The sequence below is a fragment of the Bufo bufo genome, chromosome 9, assembly GCF_905171765.1.
Source record: "Bufo bufo chromosome 9, aBufBuf1.1, whole genome shotgun sequence".
NCBI classification, from domain to species: Eukaryota; Metazoa; Chordata; class Amphibia; order Anura; family Bufonidae; genus Bufo; species Bufo bufo.
Window position 1 is genome coordinate 229,289,726 of NC_053397.1, and position 20,859 is coordinate 229,310,584.

Consider the following 20,859-nt stretch of genomic DNA (forward strand, 5'->3'; position numbering starts at 1 on the left):
GCACTGTGTGTGGGGTGGAGGGCACTGTGTGGAGTGGAGCGTAGTGTATGTGGAGGGCACTGTGTGTGGGGGGGGCGCGTAGTGTATGTGGAGGGCACTGTGTGGAGGGGGGGGGGCTCGTAGTGTATGTGGAGGGCACTGTGTGGGGGGGGGCGTAGTGTGTGTGGAGGGCACTGTGTGTGGGGGGGGCGCGTAGTGTATGTGGAGGGCACTGTGTGGGGGGGGCGTAGTGTGTGTGGAGGGCACTGTGTGGGGGGGCGCGTAGTGTATGTGGAGGGCACTGTGTGGGGGGGGGGCGCGTAGTGTATGTGGAGGGCACTGTGTGGGGGGGGGCGTAGTGTGTGTGGAGGGCACTGTGTGTGGGGGGGGCGCGTAGTGTATGTGGAGGGCACTGTGTGGGGGGGCGCGTAGTGTATGTGGAGGGCACTGTGGGGGGGGGGCGCATAGTGTATGTGGAGGGCACTGTGTGTGTGGGCTGGAGGGCACTGGGTGGGGTGGGCGTAGTGTGTGTGGAGGGAACTGTGTGTGTGGGCTGGAGGGCACTGTGTGGGGGGGGGCGCATAGTGTATGTGGAGGGCACTGTGTGTGTGGGGGGGGGGTGCGTAGTGTATGTGGAGGGCACTGTGTGGGGGGTGGAGCGTAGTGTATCTGGAGGGAACTGTGTGTGTGGGGTGGAGGGCACTGTGTGGAGTGGAGCGTAGTGTGTGTGGAGGGCACTGTGTGTGGGGTGGAGGGCACTGTGTGGAGTGGAGCGTAGTGTGTGTGGAGGGCACTGTGTGTGGGGGAGGGCGCGTAGTGTATGTGGAGGGCACTGTGTGGGGGGGGGCGCGTAGTGTATGTGAAGGGCACTGTGTGGGGGGGGGCGTAGTGTGTGTGGAGGGCACTGTGTGTGTGGAGGGCACTGTGTGTGGGGGGGGGCGTAGTGTATGTGGAGGGCACTGTGGGGGGGGCGCGTAGTGTATCTGGAGGGCACTGTGTGTGTGGAGCGTAGTGTGTGGGGTGGAGGGCACTGTGTGGGGTGCAGCGTAGTGTGTGTGTGGAGGGCACTGTGTGGGGTGGAGCGTAGTGTGTGTGGAGGGCACTGTGTGTGGGGTGGGGCGCGTAGTGCATGTGGAGGGCACTGTGTGGGGGGGGGGGCGCGTAGTGTATGTGGAGGGCACTGTGTGTGTGTGGGGGGGGGTGCGTAGTGTATGTGGAGGGCACTGTGTGGGGGGTGGAGCGTAGTGTATCTGGAGGGAACTGTGTGTGTGGGGTGGAGGGCACTGTGTGGAGTGGAGCGTAGTGTGTGTGGAGGGCACTGTGTGTGGAGGGCACTGTGTGTGGAGGGCACTGTGTGTGGGGGGGGGGGGGGGGCGCGTAGTGTATGTGGAGGGCTCTGTGTGGGGGGGGCGCGTAGTGTATGTGGAGGGCACTGTGTGGGGGGGGCGCGTAGTGTGTGTGGAGGGCACTGTGTGGGGGGGGGGCGTAGTGTGTGGGGGGGTGGAGCATAGTGTGTGTGGAGGGCACTGTGTGGGGGGGTGGAGCATAGTGTGTGTGGAGGGCACTGTGTGGGGGGTGGAGCGTAGTGTATCTGGAGGGAACTGTGTGTGTGGGGTGGAGGGCACTGTGTGGAGTGGAGCGTAGTGTGTGTGGAGGGCACTGTGTGTGGAGGGCACTGTGTGTGGGGGGGGGCGCGTAGTGTATGTGGAGGGCTCTGTGTGGGGGGGGCGCGTAGTGTATGTGGAGGGCACTGTGTGGGGGGGTGGAGCATAGTGTGTGTGGAGGGCACTGTGTGGGGGGGTGGAGCATAGTGTGTGTGGAGGGCACTGTGTGGGGGGGTGGAGCATAGTGTGTGCGGAGGGCACTGTGTGGGGGGGTGGAGCATAGTGTGTGTGGAGGGCACTGTGTGGGGGGGTGGAGCATAGTGTGTGTGGAGGGCACTGTGTGGGGGGGTGGAGCATAGTGTGTGTGGAGGGCACTGTGTGGGGGGGGGGGCGTAGTGTGTGTGGAGGGCACTGTGTGGGGGGGTGGAGCATAGTGTGTGTGGAGAGCACTGTGTGGGGGGGTGGAGCATAGTGTGTGTGGAGGGCACTGTGTGGGGGGGTGGAGCGTAGTGTGTGTGGAGGGCACTGTGTGGGGGGGTGGAGCATAGTGTGTGTGGAGGGCACTGTGTGGGGGGGTGGAGCATAGTGTGTGTGGAGGGCACTGTGTGGGGGGGGGGGCGTAGTGTGTGTGGAGGGCACTGTGTGGGGGGGTGGAGCATAGTGTGTGTGGAGAGCACTGTGTGGGGGGGTGGAGCATAGTGTGTGTGGAGGGCACTGTGTGGGGGGGTGGAGCGTAGTGTGTGTGGAGGGCACTGTGTGGGGGGGTGGAGCATAGTGTGTGTGGAGGGCACTGTGTGGGGGGGTGGAGCATAGTGTGTGTGGAGGGCACTGTGTGGGGGGGTGGAGCATAGTGTGTGTGGAGGGCACTGTGTGGGGGGGGGGCGTAGTGTGTGTGGAGGGCACTGTGTGGGGGGGGGGGGCGTAGTGTGTGTGGAGGGCACTGTGTGGGGGGGTGGAGCATAGTGTGTGTGGAGGGCACTGTGTGGGGGGGTGGAGCATAGTGTGTGTGGAGGGCACTGTGTGGGGGGGGGCGTAGTGTGTGTGGAGGGCACTGTGTGGGGGGGCGCGTAGTGTATGTGGAGGGCACTGTGTGGGGGGGGTGGAGGGCACTGTGTGGGGTGGAGCGTAGTGTATGTGGAGGGCACTGTGTGGGGGGGGGCGTGTAGTGTATCTGGAGTGCACTGTGTGTGTGGGCTGGAGGGCACTGGGTGGGGTGGGCGTAGTGTGTGTGGAGGGCACGGTGTGTGGCGTGGAGCGCTGTATCTGGAGTGCACTGTGTGTGTGGGCTGGAGGGCACTGGGTGGGGTGGGCGTAGTGTATGTGGAGGGCACTGTGGGGGGGGCGCGTAGTGTATCTGGAGGGCACTGTGTGTGTGGGGTGGAGCATAGTGTATCTGGAGGGCACTGTGTGTGTGGGGTGGAGCATAGTGTGTGTGGAGGGCACTGTGTGGGGGGGGGGCGTAGTGTGTGTGGAGGGCACTGTGTGGGGGGGCGCGTAGTGTATGTGGAGTGCACTGTGTGTGGAGGGGGGCGCGCGTAGTGTATGTGGAGGGCACTGTGTGTGTGGGCTGGAGGGCACTGGGTGGGGTGGGCGTAGTGTGTGTGGAGGGCACTGTGTGTGGCCTGGAGTGCTGTATCTGGAGTGCACTGTGTGTGGAGGGCACTGTGGGGGGTGGAGCGTAGTGTGTGTGGAGGGCACTGTGGGGGGGGTGAAGCGTAGTGTATCTGGAGTGCACTGTGTGTGGAGGGCACTGTGGGGGGTGGAGCGTAGTGTGTGTGGAGGGCACTGTGGGGGGGGTGGAGCGTAGTGTATCTGGAGTGCACTGTGTGTGGGGGGTGGAGCGTAGTGTGTGTGGAGGGCACTGTGTGGGGGGGGGGCGCGTAGTGTATCTGGAGGGCACTGGGTGGGGTGGGCATAGTGTATCTGGAGGGCACTGGGTGGGGTGGGCGTAGTGTGTGTGGGCGGGGGGCGCGCGTAGTGTATCTGGAGGGCACTGGGTGGGGTGGAGCGTAGTGTGTGTGGAGGGCACTGTGGGGGGTGGAGCGTAGTGTGTGTGGAGGGCACTGTGGGGGGGTGGAGCGTAGTGTATGTGGAGGGCACTGTGGAGGGGGGGGGGGCGCGCGTAGTGTATGTGGAGGGCACTGTGGAGGGGGGGGGGCGCGCATAGTGTATGTGGAGGGCACTGTGGAGGGGGGGGCGCGCGTAGTGTATGTGGAGGGCACTGTGTGTGTGGGCTGGAGGGCACTGGGTGGGGTGGGCGTAGTGTGTGTGGAGGGCACGGTGTGTGGCGTGGAGCGCTGTATCTGGAGTGCACTGTGTGTGTGGGCTGGAGGGCACTGGGTGGGGTGGGCGTAGTGTGTGTGGAGGGCACTGGGTGTGGCGTGGAGCTCTGTATCTGGAGTGCACTGTGTGTGGAGGGCACTGTGGGGGTTGGAGCGTAGTGTGTGTGGAGGGCACTGTGGGGGGTGGAGCGTAGTGTGTGTGGAGGGCACTGTGGGGGGTGGAGCGTAGTGTATCTGGAGTGCACTGTGTGTGGAGGGCACTGTGGGGGGTGGAGCGTAGTGTGTGGGGGGGGGGGGGCGCGTAGTGTATCTGGAGGGCACTGGGTGGGGTGGGCGTAGTGTGTGTGGAGGGCACTGTGTGGGGGGGGGGCGTATAGTGTATCTGGAGGGCACTGGGTGGGGTGGGCGTAGTGTGTGTGGAGGGCACTGTGTGTGGGAGGGGGGGGGCGCGCGTAGTGTATCTGGAGGGCACTGGGTGGGGTGGGCGTAGTGTGTGTGGAGGGCACTGTGTGTGGGAGGGGGGGGGGGGCACGCATAGTGTATCTGGAGGGCACTGCGTGGGGTGGGCGTAGTGTGTGGAGTCACTACCTGTTTTGTGGTTAACATTGCCCACAAACCTTTTTGTTTTTTTATTCCATTTGTCACCCGGGCGGCTGGAGTAGAATTTCCGGGAGGTGCGAGGACGACCAAATGGGCGCCTGTTTTCTGACTAAACGCACGCCCCCCTTTCCCCTCCTGAATCATAAATTAGGCTCCTTAATAAATGATCCCCGCTGACTCTTCCTTTGTCTTCTATTCAGGGAGAAGCCTTTGACCTGATCTGCAGACGTTCTCAGTGCTGCCCCGCTGTGAGTAGAGTCGCCATCCTGCGCGCGCAGCTGCGGTGTCCTTGTGCAGAGGCCTTGGTTATTTCAGCCTCTCATTCATTACCTTTTCTTGCAGTTTCTGTATGCGCTGCCCAGGAAGGAGGGATACGAGTTTTATGTCGGACAGTGGTCAGGGGCAGAGCTTCACTTCACTACACTGATAAACATCCAGGTAAGGTCACAGTGCGGCATTATACTGGGGCCGCTGCGCTGTAAGTGAGGATTCGGGGGCGCCATTATATCAGGTCACCGCTCTGTATTTCAGGATCTGGGGGCACCATTATATCAGGTCACCGCTCTGTATTTCAGGATCTGGGGGCACCATTATATCAGGTCACCGCTCTGTATTTCAGGGTCTGGGGGGGCACCATTATATCAGGTCACCGCTCTGTATTTCAGGATCTGGGGGGGCACCATTATATCAGGTCACCGCTCTGTATTTCAGGGTCTGGGGGGGCACCATTATATCAGATCACCGCTCTGTATTTCAGGATCTGGGGGGGGGCACCATTATATCAGGTCACCACTCTGTATTTCAGGGTCTGGGGGGGCACCATTATATCAGATCACCGCTCTGTATTTCAGGATCTGGGGGGGGGCACCATTATATCAGGTCACCACTCTGTATTTCAGGGTCTGGGGGGGCACCATTATATCAGGTCACCGCTCTGTATTTCAGGATCTGGGGGGGGGCACCATTATATCAGGTCACCACTCTGTATTTCAGGGTCTGGGGGGGCACCATTATATCAGATCACCGCTCTGTATTTCAGGATCTGGGGAGACACCATTATATCGGGTCACCGCTCTGTATTTCAGGATCTGGGGGGGGGGGGGGGGCACCATTATATCAGGTCACCGCTCTGTATTTCAGGATCTGGGGAGACACCATTATATCAGGTCACCACTCTGTATTTCAGGATCTGGGGGGGCACCATTATATCAGGTCACCGCTCTGTATTTCAGGGTCTGGGGGGGCACCATTATATCAGGTCACCGCTCTGTATTTCAGGGTCTGGGGGGGCACCATTATATCAGGTCACCGCTCTGTATTTCAGGGTCTGGGGGGGGCACCATTATATCAGGTCACCGCTCTGTATTTCAGGATCTGGGGGGGGGCACCATTATATCAGGTCACCGCTCTGTATTTCAGGATCTGGGGGGGGGCACCATTATATCAGGTCACCGCTCTGTATTTCAGGATCTGGGGGGGGGGCACCATTATATCAGGTCACCGCTCTGTATTTCAGGATCCGGGGGGGCACCATTATATCAGGTCACCGCTCTGTATTTCAGGATCTGGGGGGGGACATGCCATTATATCGGGTCACCCCTCTGTATTTCAGGATCCGAGGGGGGGGACATGCCATTATATCGGGTCACCCTTCTGTATTTCAGGATCCGGGGGAACACCATTATATCAGGTCACCGCTCTGTATTTCAGGATCTGGGGGGGCACCATTATATCGGGTCACCGCTCTGTATTTCAGGATCTGGGGGGGGGGGCACCATTATATCAGGTCACCGCTCTGTATTTCAGGATCTGGGGAGACACCATTATATCGGGTCACCGCTCTGTATTTCAGGATCTGGGGGGGGGGGGGCACCATTATATCAGGTCGCCGCTCTGTATTTCAGGATCTGGGGGCACCATTATATCAGGTCACCGCTCTGTATTTCAGGGTCTGGGGGGGCACCATTATATCAGGTCACCGCTCTGTATTTCAGGATCTGGGGGGGCACCATTATATCAGGTCACCGCTCTGTATTTCAGGGTCTGGGGGGGCACCATTATATCAGATCACCGCTCTGTATTTCAGGATCTGGGGGGGGGCACCATTATATCAGGTCACCACTCTGTATTTCAGGGTCTGGGGGGGCACCATTATATCAGATCACCGCTCTGTATTTCAGGATCTGGGGGGGGGCACCATTATATCAGGTCACCACTCTGTATTTCAGGGTCTGGGGGGGCACCATTATATCAGGTCACCGCTCTGTATTTCAGGATCTGGGGGGGGGCACCATTATATCAGGTCACCACTCTGTATTTCAGGGTCTGGGGGGGCACCATTATATCAGATCACCGCTCTGTATTTCAGGATCTGGGGAGACACCATTATATCGGGTCACCGCTCTGTATTTCAGGATCTGGGGGGGGGGGGGCACCATTATATCAGGTCACCGCTCTGTATTTCAGGATCTGGGGAGACACCATTATATCAGGTCACCGCTCTGTATTTCAGGATCTGGGGGGGCACCATTATATCAGGTCACCACTCTGTATTTCAGGGTCTGGGGGGGCACCATTATATCAGGTCACCGCTCTGTATTTCAGGATCTGGGGGGGGGCACCATTATATCAGGTCGCCGCTCTGTATTTCAGGATCTGGGGAGACACCATTATATCAGGTCACCACTCTGTATTTCAGGGTCTGGGGGGGCACCATTATATCAGGTCACCGCTCTGTATTTCAGGGTCTGGGGGGGGCACCATTATATCAGGTCACCGCTCTGTATTTCAGGATCTGGGGGGGGGCACCATTATATCAGGTCACCGCTCTGTATTTCAGGATCTGGGGGGGGGCACCATTATATCAGGTCACCGCTCTGTATTTCAGGATCTCGGGGGGGGGGCACCATTATATCAGGTCACCGCTCTGTATTTCAGGATCTGGGGGCACCATTATATCAGGTCACCGCTCTGTATTTCAGGGTCTGGGGGGGCACCATTATATCAGGTCACCTTTCTGTATTTCAGGATCTGGGGGGGCACCATTATATCGGGTCACCGCTCTGTATTTCAGGATCTGTGGGGGGGGCACCATTATATCGGGTCACCGCTCTGTATTTCAGGATCTGGGGGCACCATTATATCAGGTCACCGCTCTGTATTTCAGGATCTGGGGGGGGGGGGGCACCATTATATCAGGTCACCGCTCTGTATTTCAGGATCTGGGGGGGGGGGGGGGGGCACCATTATATCAGGTCACCGTTCTGTATTTCAGGATCTGGGGGCACCATTATATCAGGTCACCGTTCTGTATTTCAGGATCTGGGGGGGGCACCATTATATCGGGTCACCGCTCTGTATTTCAGGATCTGGGGGCACCATTATATCAGGTCACCGCTATGTATTTCAGGGTCGGGGGGGGCACCATTATATCAGGTCACCGCTCTGTATTTCAGGGTCTGGGGGGGGGGGGCACCATTATATCAGGGCTGTATGTAACGATGGGCACTACTGCATGTTTGTAGAGACTGATCATGTGACCAGATGCCCCTTTCCCAGGTAAACTATTTTTGGGGGGTTTGTCTTGCAGACAAAGGGCGACTCTGCACCAAGTCATCTGATCCTGCATCACTACAGCGAGCTCCGAGCCGACAAAGGAATCGTATTAATGACGGCTGAGCGTGACCCCAAATACCTGGTAAAAACCCACCACTACTGGCTGACAGAACACCCCCTATCATCCCACCACTACTGGCTGACAGAACACCCCCTATCATCCCACCACTACTGGCTGACAGAATGCCCCCTCACCCCCTGCCACCTCCTACACCTGGCTGGGAAGAACATCCCTCCATCTCTTACCTGTGGCTGTCAACGCCCTTGACAACCCTCAACCGCTAGCTGACAGCATGCCCCCTAATATACCCTCCACTGGCTGACAGAAAGCCCCCTGACACCCGCAGGGCAACCCCTCTATTTCTAGGCAGCATGCCTGACTAACCCTAGGCCGAGGCTATTGGATCCTGAACCGGGACCTCCTCATATCCTGTTTCAGGAGCCCTCCGCTGCATTCTCTCATTGGCAGAAAATGATGGGAGTTGTTTGTTCTTGCAGAATGTCCAAGAAGCGCAGTGTCTGGCCAATCAGGTTCAACTTTTCTACGCCGGGGATCAGTTTCATTTGGTGGAGATCTTCAACCACAGTCCCAGTGACTTCAAGTACATGGCAGTGGTGTCCGCCCTGGAGCAGAGCAGAGTGGACTTATGGCCGAGCCGACTGCCCACTGGGGGCGCCACTTCTTGTATGTAACTTGTCCCATGATGGCGTCTCTTCTCGGAGCTGCTGACCATGGTGGTTATTACATGGCTGATAGTAAGGTTATTACGTGGTGTGTGTGTGATGTTCTTGTGCGCACAGCCTTCTCTCAGTGAGTAATAATCGCATTACACAACCCTCCCACCCATATACTGTAGGTGTAGCATTATACAACTCCTCAGGGTACACATGTGGCATGAGGAGGGGCAGCACCGATCCTCAAATATACTAAATCATGTGGGGGAAACCATGGAGAAAGCTGCAATTTGTCATTTTTCTGTCTATCAAATTGAAATAAAATTTGTTTAAAACAAAAAGAAATATTGAACATAACAGAACATTGTACAAGTTATCTGAACTTAGGAATGTCCTCATCCGAGCACCTCAAGAAACATGAGCACACGGTGTATAAACTTGTCCCATGCATGACAAGACACTGCCGCAAAGGGAGAGGGGAGGCTCTGGGGGCTGAGGAAGGGGAGAGGGGAGGCTTTGGGGGTCTAGAGGCTGAGGAAAGGGATAGGGGAGGCTCTGAGCCCCTGGAGGCTGAGGAAAGGGAGAGGGGAGGCTTTGGGGGCCTAGAGGCCGAGGAGAGGGAAGGCTCTGGGGGCCTAGAGGCCGAGGAAAGGTAGAGAGGAGGCCGAGGAAAGGTAGAGAGGAGGCTCTGGGGGCCTAGAGGGGAGGGGAGGCTCTAGGGGCTGAGGAAAAGGAGAGGGGAGGCTCTGGGGGCCTAGAGGCTGAGGAGATGGGAGGCTCTAGGGGATGAGGAAAGGGATAGGGGAGGCTCTGGGGGCCTAGAGGCTAGGGAAAGGGAAGGCTCTAGGGGATGAGAAAAGGGACAAGGGAGGCTCTGGAGCCTAGAGGCTGAAAGGGAGAGGGGAAGCTCTAGAGGCTGAGGAAAGGGACAGGAAACTCTAGGGGCTGAGGAAAGGGACAGAGGAAGCTCTGGGGGCTGAGGAGATGGGAGGCTCTAGGGGCTGAGGAAAGGGATAGGGGAGGCTCTGGGGGCCTAGAGGCTAGGGAAAGGGGAGGCTCTAGGGGATGAGAAAAGGGACAAGGGAGGCTCTGGAGCCTAGAGGCTGAGGAAAGGGGCAGAGAAAGCTCTGGGGGCTGAGGAAAGGGAGAGGGCAGCAAACCGTTCACACAGAGTAAGATGAGATCTCCAGCGCCTGTAGCCACCACACAACCTGAGATTAGGAGGTGCCCTAAAATGACCAATCTCATACAAGTATTGTCGGGGGGTAATAATTCAATTAAGAATTATTAATTATGGTCATAAAAATAAACCATACATTTTTTTTTTATTAAATTTGTCATAAATTCTTAAAATCATGACCTGGTGAATTGTAGACAACCTAATTGATACAATTCACATCCGAGTCCGACTATTCCCTCAGATAATAAGTTCTTTTGACGTGAGATGATATTAATGATAAACATGTAGTTCTGCATTATACAATAATACACAGGTTTATTGGTTACAAGGTTATAAACATACATAAGTAAATAAATAAACACAATGATACATGCAAATGAATATATATATAGCGTTAATATGAGGCATTACAAGCCTAACAATACATGTGAGTGGAAACATTATAACCAAGCTATTATCACATTATAACCAAGCTATTATCAGGTTAGGATATCAAATAGGAACATCATTTATATGCATCACTTCTGTTCAGAGAAAACCTCATGATATCAGGACGGGCATGTCTAATCCTAGACATCAATATGGAATGCTAAATACATTCTGCCCCCTTCTAACCAACTACACATCACATGACTTCCAGAATGGGCAAATCCATCCAAGGATATAACTTAGAAGAGATACCTGTATCCTTTCGCCCCATCCTGGACTATTTTCACATATGTGACTTTAGTAAGACCATTAAGACAAATAACAGGGATCTAGGATCTTTGCTAGACCAGATCTTAAATGGGAAGGACTTGAAACAAGTCTTTCCTGTGGGAATCCATCACTTATCTTGGCGAAGAATGTTCTATCAATATATATATACACTGCTCAAAAAAATAAAGGGAACACTTAAACAACACAATGTAACTCCAAGTCAATCGCACTTCTGTGAAATCAAACTGTCCACTTAGGAAGCAACACTGAGTGACAATCAATTTCACATGCTGTTGTGCAAATGGGATAGACAACAGGTGGAAATTATAGGCAATTAGCAAGACACCCCCAATAAAGGAGTGGTTTTGCAGGTGGTAACCACAGACCACTTCTCAGTTCCTATGCTTCCTGGCTGATGTTTTGGTCACTTTTGAATGCTGGCGGTGCTTTCACTCTAGTGGTAGCATGAGACGGAGTCTACAACCCACACAAGTGGCTCAGGTAGTGCAGCTTATCCAGGATGGCACATCAATGCGAGCTGTGGCAAGAAGGTTTGCTGTGTCTGTCAGCGTAGTGTCCAGAGCATGAAGGCGCTATCAGGAGACGTGGAGGAGGGCAACAACCCAGCAGCAGGACCGCTACCTCCGCCTTTGTGCAAGGAGGAACAGGAGGAGCACTGCCAGAGCCCTGCAAAATGACCTCCAGCAGGCCACAAATGTGCATGTGTCTGCTCAAACGGTCATAAACAGACTCCATGAGGGTGATATGAAGGCCCGACGTCCACAGGTGGGGGTTGTGCTTACAGCCCAACACCATGCAGGACGTTTGGCATTTGCCAGAGAACACCAAGATTGGCAAATTCGCCACTGGCGCCCTGTGCTCTTCACAGATGAAAGCAGGTTCACACTGAGCACATGTGACAGAGTCTGGAGACGCCGTGGAGAATGTTCTGCTGCCTGCAACATCCTCCAGCATGACCGGTTTGGCATTAGGTCAGTAATGGTGTGGGGTGGCATTTCTTTGGAGGGCCGCACAGCCCTCCATGTGCTCGCCAGAGGTAGCCTGACTGCCATTAGGTACCGAGATGAGATCCTCAGACTCCTTGTGAGACCATATGCTGGTGCGGTTGGCCCTGGGTTCCTCCTAATGCAAGACAATGCTAGACCTCATGTGGCTGGAGTGTGTCAGTAGTTCCTGCAAGACGAAGGCATTGATGCTATGGACTGGCCCGCCCGTTCCCCAGACCTGAATCCAATTGAGCACATCTGGGACATCATGTCTCGCTCTATCCACCAATGTCACGTTGCACCACAGACTGTCCAGGAGTTGGCAGATGCTTTAGTCCAGGTCTGGGAGGAGATCCCGCAGGAGACCGTCCGCCACCTCATCAGGAGCATGCACAGGCGTTGTAGGGAGGTCATACAGGCACGTGGAGGCCACACACACTACTGAGCCTCATTTTGACTTGTTTTAAGGACATTACATCAAAGTTGGATCAGCCTGTAGTGTGTTTTTCCACTTTAATTTTGAGTGTGACTCCAAATCCAGACTTCCATGGGTTGAAAAATTTGATTTCCATTTTTTTATTTTTGTGTGATTTTGTTGTCAGCACATTCAACTATGTAAAGAACAAAGTATTTCAGAAGAATATTTAATTAACTCAGATCTAGGATGTGTTATTTTTGTGTTCCCTTTATTTTTTTGAGCAGTGTATATCTAAGCAATCATTTAATGCTTTGCTAGATTATGAGTCTTGATTCTTCTGCAGGTAGAATGAAGCCTCACAATATCCTAAGACTACATCTCAATGTGGAGATGATCAATTAATGTATTTATTTATTCGCCAATCTAGATGGTATAATTTCACCCACACTATCCAATTAGTCTTAATAAAATGAAATATCATTTTCTGTGTCTCTTACCAAGTCCTAGTAGGAATCTCACTTCTGCTCCTAGGAAAGCTGGGTGGTCCTTCATAGCGCATCTCACCATGGCTTTCATCTTGATAGACCCCTCTAGAGAGCCCAACTTTGTCTTCTCTTTCTCCTCTAATGTGTTTCTCCTTTGTGTGGTTTATGACCACAAACTTATCAGTTAGACACGCCTTCCTAGTTTGGAACTTTCCATTCATTGTTGGATGGGCGTGACCATTGATAAAAATTGTGACATCATAACCTTACCCAGAATGCACTTTTGCTACTGTTGTAATGTCACCTACTCATACCTAGGTGGCACTGCTGTATAAGCTATTTGCATAATAATATAAAGGGTTAACTTATGTAAGTCTGAATAAAATGTATTCTATACATTTGACCTTAGAAGCTTTAATTCAAAGCTATAGGGATTAATTCTGACACTTGTAGCAATTAGAGACAGACCTCTAGGCGTCTCTGAATGTTTCTCACTGTTGATTTATGGACCATAATGATATGAATGGCCTTGTTTTCTCACAGAGATATCAGTACCCCCTCTGTCATACCAAAGATGTGATTAATTGTTACAAAATACACATCTTTACAGACACTCTTTTAGAGACAAATATTCTAATGAGAAATATATATAATATACTTGATACATGTTGTTTTCATAACATATAACAATATAATATAAAGATATATATATGTGTGTAATGTGTGTCCTACTGATTGTCTTATGCTAAGGACTAAGGCTCATTAACCACCTCAGCCCCCAGTGCTTAAACACCCTGAAAGACCAGGCCACTTTTTACACTTCTGACCTACACTACTTTCACCATTTATTGCTCGGTCATGCAACTTACCACCCAAATGAATTTTACCTCCTTTTCTTCTCACTAATAGAGCTTTCATTTGGTGGTATTTCATTGCTGCTGACATTTTTACTTTTTTTGTTATTAATTGAAATTTAACGATTTTTTTGCAAAAAAATGACATTTTTCACTTTCAGTTGTAAAATTTTGCAAAAAAAACGACATCCATATATAAATTTTGCTCTAAATTTATTGTTCTACATGTCTTTGATAAAAAAAAAATGTTTGGGTAAAAAAAAAATGCTTTGGGTAAAAGTTATAGCGTTTACAAACCATGGTACAAAAATGTGAATTTCCGCTTTTTGAAGCAGCTCTGACTTTCTGAGCACCTGTCATGTTTCCTGAGGTTCTACAATGGCCAGACAGTACAAACACCCCACAAATGACCCCATTTCGGAAAGTACACACCCTAAGGTATTCGCTGATGGGCATAGTGAGTTCATAGAACTTTTTATTTTTTGTCACAAGTTAGCGGAAAATGATGATTTTTTTTTTTTTTTTTTTTCTTACAAAGTCTCATATTCCACTAACTTGTGACAAAAAATAAAAACTTCTATGAACTCACTATGCCCATCACGAAATACCTTGGGGTCTCTTCTTTCCAAAATGGGGTCACTTGTGGGGTAGTTATACTGCCCTGGCATTCTAGGGGCCCAAATGTGTGGTAAGGAGTTTGAAATCAAATTCTGTAAAAAATGACCTGTGAAATCCGAAAGGTGCTCTTTGGAATATGGGCCCCTTTGCCCACCTAGGCTGCAAAAAAGTGTCACACATCTGGTATCTCTGTATTCAGGAGAAGTTGAGGAATGTGTTTTGGGGTGTCTTTTTACATATACCCATGCTGGGTGAGATAAATATCTTGGTCAAATGCCAACTTTGTATAAAAAAATGGGAAAAGTTGTCTTTTGCCAAGATATTTCTCTCACCCAGCATGGGTATATGTAAAATGACACCCCAAAACACATTTCCCAACTTCTCCTGAGTACGGAGATACCAGATGTGTGACACTTTTTTGCAGCCTAGGTGGGCAAAGGGGCCCATATTCCAAAGAGCACCTTTCGGATTTTACTGGTCATTTTTTACAGAATTTGATTTCAAACTCCTTACCACACATTTGGGCCCCTAGAATGCCAGGGCAGTATAACTACCCCACAAGTGACCCCATTTTGGAAAGAAGAGACCCCAAGGTATTCGCTGATGGGCATAGTGAGTTCATGGAAGTTTTTATTTTTTGTCACAAGTTAGTGGAATATGAGACTTTGTATGAAAAAAAAAAAAATCAGCATTTTCCACTAACTTGTGACAAAAAATAAAAATTTCTAGGAACTCGCCATGCCCCTCACGGAATACCTTGGGGTGTCTTCTTTCCAAAATGGGGTCACTTGTGGGGTAGTTATACTGCCCTGGCATTTTCCAGGGGCCCTAATGTGTGGTAAGTAGGTAAATGACCTGTGAAATTCTAAAGGTGCTCTTTGGAATATGGGCCCCTTTGCCCACCTAGGCTGCAAAAAAGTGTCACACATGTAGTATCGCCGTATTCAGGAGAAGTTGGGGAATGTGTTTTGGGGTGTCATTTTACATATACCCATGCTGGGTGAGAGAAATATCTTGGCAAAAGACAACTTTTCCCATTTTTTTATACAAAGTTGGCATTTGACCAAGATATTTCTCTCACCCAGCATGGGTATATGTAAAATGACACCCCAAAACACATTCCCCAACTTCTCCTGAGTACGGCGATACCAGATGTGTGACACTTTTTTGCAGCCTAGATGCGCAAAGGTGCCCAAAGTCCTTTTAGGAGGGCATTTTTAGACATTTGATACCAGACTTCTTCTCACGCTTTGGGGCCCCTAGAATGCCAGGGCAGTATAAATACCCCACATGTGACCCCATTTTGGAAAGAAGACACCCCAAGGTATTCAATGAGGGGCATGGCGAGTTCATAGAAATTTTTTTTTTTTGGCACAAGTTAGCGGAAATTGATATTTTTAATTTTTTTCTCACAAAGTCTCCCGTTCCGCTAACTTAGGACAAAAATTTCAATCTTTCATGGACTCAATATGCCCCTCACGGAATACCTGGGGGTGTCTTCTTTACGAAATGGGGTCACATGTGGGGTATTTATACTGCCCTGGCATTCTAGGGGCCCTAAAGCGTGAGAAGAAGTCTGGAATATAAATGTCTAAAAAAATTTACGCATTTGGATTCCGTGAGGGGTATGGGTGAGTTCATGTGAGATTTTATTTTTTGACACAAGTTAGTGGAATATGAGACTTTGTAAGAAAAAAAAAAATAATTCCGCTAACTTGGGCCAAAAAAATGTCTGAATGGAGCCTTACAGGGGGGTGATCAATGACAGGGGGGGTGATCAATGACAGGGGGGGTGATCAATGACAGGGGGGGTGATCAATGACAGGGGGGGTGATCAATGACAGGGGGGGTGATCAATGACAGGGGGGTGATCAATGACAGGGGGGTGATCAATGACAGGGGGGTGATCAATGACAGGGGGGTGATCAGGGAGTCTATATGGGGTGATCACCACAGTCATTGATCACCCCCCCTGGAAGGCTCCAGGGAGACGCCTGTATGTGTTTTGCAGATCCGATCCATCTATCAGTGGATCCGTAAAAATCATGCGGACATCTGAATGGAGCTTTACAGGGGGTTGATCAATGACAGGGGTGTAATCAATGACAGCGGGGTGATCAGGGAGTCTATATGGGGTGATAACCACAGTCATTGATCACGCCCCTGTAAGGCTTCATTCAGACGTCCGTATGCGTTTTGCGGATCCGATCCATCTATCAGTGCATCCGTAAAAATCATGCGGACATCTGAATGGAGCTTTACAGGGGGTTGATCAATGACAGGGGTGTAATCAATGACAGGGGTGTAATCAATGACAGGGGGGTGATCAGGGAGTCTATATGGGGTGATCACCACAGTCATTGATCATGCCCCTGTAAGGTTTCATTCAGACGTCTGGATGCGTTTTGCGGATCCGATCCATCTATCAGTGGATCCGTAAAAATCATGCGGACGTCTGAATGGAGCTTTACAGGGGGGTAATCAATGACAGGGGGGTGATCAGGGAGTCTATATGGGGTGATAACCACAGTCATTGATCATGCCCCTGTAAGGCTTCATTCAGACGTCCGGATGCGTTTTGCGGATCCGATCCATCTATCAGTGGATCCGTAAAAATCATGCGGACGTCTTATGGAGCTTTACAGGGGGTTGATCAATGACAGGGGGGTGATCAGGGAGTCTATATGGGGTGATCAGGGGCTAATAAGGGGTTAATAAGTGACGGGGGGGGGGGGGGGTGTAGTGTAGTGGTGCTTGGTGGGACTTTACTGAGCTACCTGTGTCCTCTGGTGGTCGATCCAAACAAAGGGACCACCAGAGGACCAGGTAGCAGGTATATTAGACGCTGTTATCAAAACAGCGTCTAATATACCTGTTAGGGGTTAAAAAAAACACATCTCCAGCCTGCCAGCGAACGATCGCCGCTGGCAGGCTGGAGATCAACTCTCTTACCTTCCGTTCCTGTGAGCGCGCGCGCCTGTGTGCACACGTTCACAGGAAATCTCGCGTCTCGCGAGATGACGCATATATGCGTGACTGTGCGCAGGGCTGCCACCTCCGGAACGCGATCCTGCGTTAGGCGGTCCGGAGGTGGTTAAATGAATACATGCATATTATATATTTTGCTTCATTAATAAATACCTAATTGTATAGGTAATTATCACCAGCTGCATAGAGCTTATCTTTATCTCCCTTCATAAATTTATAAGTAGACAAGAAGAGGCCTCTTCCCAGACCGGTACATTAATGAGAAGAATAACACTGAAGAGTAGAAACCTTTTTACACAGAAATCTTTGTGCGACCTTACTTCGGCCTACTCAAGACATACAAAATTGTAACTATAGTCGAGCATAGCTCTTAAAGGCAATGAACATCCATCCTGACTAGAATAATTGGATATCAATGCATTATTTTTTTTTATTCGCTTTATTGAACACATAAAGCCAATTATAATGACATTCATGCTTCGAGTACAACCGTATATTATACATCAGCATAATAAATATAAGTTGTGTAGGTAACATAAACATGAAATAAATAAATAAAAACATTCAACACCTGTGCCGTGTCGGTAGATTCAATCCCATCTCTAGAGGGAAGGTTCATATCGCTAATAAAAGTGATAAGGAACCTATATGTAGCCCAAAATAAAGTCCAGGGCCCACCCCTAGCTATATCATGAAAACCAACCAAAAGGAGTACAAAACACTTATAATACTGAGGTAATCAAAAGGTAACATAATTTTATTTGAAAATCACAACAAGACATAATTGGCACAAATCACAAAAAAACACATAATACAGGTCACAATACATAAAAGTATTAAAAACCAAGAGGACCGATGGTGGACTGCTGATATATATATAAAGTACAAGTGCAATAATCTTGATTGGTCATTAGTAGAGAGGTATATTACACCAAACCACTATGGCTCCAAACTATATAATACAATAGAACCCATATGCATATTTGTACAACAGATACCAAAATTGGGGGTGAAGAAAGACACCACAAAGGCTCACTGAGGCAATAGAGTAACTACAAATGTAATAGGCACATAGACAATACTGACCAAACGACCTAGTATACCACACAGAAGCGCCTCCGGTCCGCTCCCCAACGCACGTTTCGCGTTTAGCTTTATCAAGGGTTACTGGCTAGTGTGGTGAGGATGGTCTCTTAAATAGGTGGAGTAGCTATACCGTGTTTGCTGATAGGTTAACATTAATTGCCTTCCTGATACTATTGGCTAGCCAATCATCCATCCGTTTCAACTCACCTGGATAATATCTAATGGTGAATGCTCACTATATGGCGCCCGACACTCTGCTATGAACGCCGCGCTCGCAACCACGCCCAGCCGGTCCGGAGGAGGAGAGTCACGCAATTTCTGCGCGACAACCGTCATCCAGGAGCGGCGGGCGAGCCCGGCGCATGCACAGACCATCGGGCGCGCCGCAACCACCATATTAAGTGAGGGCGTCTGGATTGGCAAATACTAGAAGTGTAGACCATGGGATTGTTTTACCAATTTTCTATCTCAATTCAATTGAGACATAGATCACCATCCCATGTGTATATAGTACCACAATTAGGCAAGTTTTAAATGCAAATTCAAATGTGTGGATACGACACCCACAGAGCACGAGGAGAGCAAAAAGGCAGACAATAAACCGGGGGGACAGGACAACAAAAGAAGGGGGAGAGACAGGAACCACACATTGTCTATCCTACTAGGAGGGCGGTGGTGTTCTAGGGGAAAAAGAACAAAACAACAATGTGGTATATGTGTGCATAATGCAAATACACTACATGCACAACATATATCAATTATCTATGTGATAATACCCAGTAATATAGTGTATGTGAATTACTATATCGATTGACAAGGGGAAGGAAAAGCAACTGTTACGCTGCTGGTAGACGCGGCTGGAATCCAGTGGCCAGAAGGAACAAACGAGGGGCAGACTTGAGGAGTAGGTCGCAAGGTAGGTAATCCAGTGAAGAATCGGAAGGGTCTGGAAAGGACAGTTCTGAGGAGCAGGAGACTGGAACAAGTCACAATACTCGAGCAATGTTTGCATTGCCTCATGGGTATAAGTAGGCCCAAACAGGAAACAAGATGGCTCCCAATCAGTATCACAACGGCCATCTTAGTTAAAGAGGACCTTTCACCGATTATTACACTATGAACTAAGAATACAGACATGTATAGCGGTGCCCGGGGATCTCACTGCACTTACTATTATCCCCGGGCGCCGCTCCGTTCTCCCGTTATGCCCTCCGGTATCTCCGCTCACTAAGTTATAGTAGGTGGAGATTCCAGTCCCTAAGTTATGGTAGGCGGAGTCTGCCCTTGTTCTGCTCTAGCGCTGGCCAATCGCAGCGCAGAGCTCACAGCCTGGGAGGTTATTTTCTCCCAGGCTGTGAGCTCTGCAATGCGATTGGCCAGCGCTACAGAAGAACAAGGGCAGACTCCGCCTACCATAACTTAGTGAACGGAGATACCGGAGGGCAAAGCGGCAGAACGGAGCGGCGCCCGGGGATAATAGTAAGTGCAGTGAGATCCCCGGGCGCCGCTCTACATGTCTGTATAGTTAGTTCATAGTGTAATAATCGGTGAAAGGTCCTCTTTAAGGGCAAATCCTCAAATAACACAGCAGCCTCCAGTGGTGGAGGAGTGAAATTGCAACACAAGTTCAGAGTGGGTGAAACAGGGGCCACTAGTGGTAATTTAGAAGATTACATCTAATTCTGGCATTATTCCCTCCTTCAGCATCGACCTCCGGACGATGCTTGGCTCGGTTTTTCTGGATATCTTTGGTGAAATTCTTTAAGCAGTCGGGGAGCACTAATATTGTTTACAGGTTCCCATGAATTGTCCTCGGGGCCATACCCCTGCCATTTAATTAAGTATTGTAGATGATTTCAGAAAATTCTAGAGTCCAGTATTTTTTCAATAGTGTAATGTTCTTGTCCATCTACTTTAACTGGATCTGGAGGAGGCAGATTACGTCCTGGAAATGGATCTGGAATAACAGGTTTCAGAAGTGATACATGGAACACAGGATGTACTCTCATTGTCCTGGGAAGTTTTAACCGAAAAGCTACTGCATTTATTTGTCCAATAATCTTGAAAGGCCCAATAAATGTATGACCTAGTTTTGCTGAAGGTACATGAAGTTTTAAATTCTTCGTAGAAAGCCATACCTCATCTCCCACCTTGAAAGTTGGAGAAGGCCTGCGGGATTTGTCTGCTGTTTGCTTATATCTCTCCTGGGCAATCTTTAATGTGTCCTTTAACATCTCCAGATTCTGTTGGAGAGATTGAATTCTGTCATTGACAGCAGGAATAGAAGTGTCTCTGGGGAAATTAGGGAGGATACTTGGATGGTAACACAAATTAGCAAATAATGGTGTTTGTTTGGTGGAAGCATTCTGAGTATTGTATGAAAATTCTGCCATTGGAAGCAAATCAACCCAGTCATCTTGCAAATGGCAAATGTAGCATCGGAGATACTGCTCCAAAGTTTGGTTTGGAGCAGTATCTGCCCGTTGTACATACTCGCATTCCCAAAAACCAAGGAATAGATTGGCGTAAGAGGGCGCCCAAGTCGCCCCCATCGCCACTACCCGCAATTGTAAATAATAGCGGTCCTTAAAAAGGAAATGATTATGGGTCAAAACAAAATCCAACAGAGTCAATAGAAACTATTAGGTCAGGTGACAAATTCCTCATCTGCAAAAAGAAGGTGGAGGCTTTCAATCCAAGCTCATGTCGAATGCAGGTATAAAGCGACTCCACGTCACATGTTACGAGATACATATCGCCTTCCATCTG

The 20,859-nt window shown here is 50.2% G+C and overlaps 1 protein-coding gene across 1 annotated transcript in view; it reads left to right on the plus strand.

Moving 5' to 3' along the window:
* ATPAF1 (ATP synthase mitochondrial F1 complex assembly factor 1) overlaps positions 1-8,843 on the plus strand; it is a 114,071-nt gene extending 105,228 nt beyond the window's left edge. The window contains exons 7-10 of the mRNA XM_040406693.1: positions 4,666-4,713; positions 4,808-4,903; positions 8,055-8,162; positions 8,579-8,843. Coding sequence (XP_040262627.1) covers positions 4,666-4,713; positions 4,808-4,903; positions 8,055-8,162; positions 8,579-8,773 — 447 coding nt within the window. The 3' untranslated portion in view covers positions 8,774-8,843. The remainder of the gene's footprint in view (positions 1-4,665; positions 4,714-4,807; positions 4,904-8,054; positions 8,163-8,578) is intronic.
* The last annotated feature ends 12,016 nt before the right edge of the window (positions 8,844-20,859 follow it).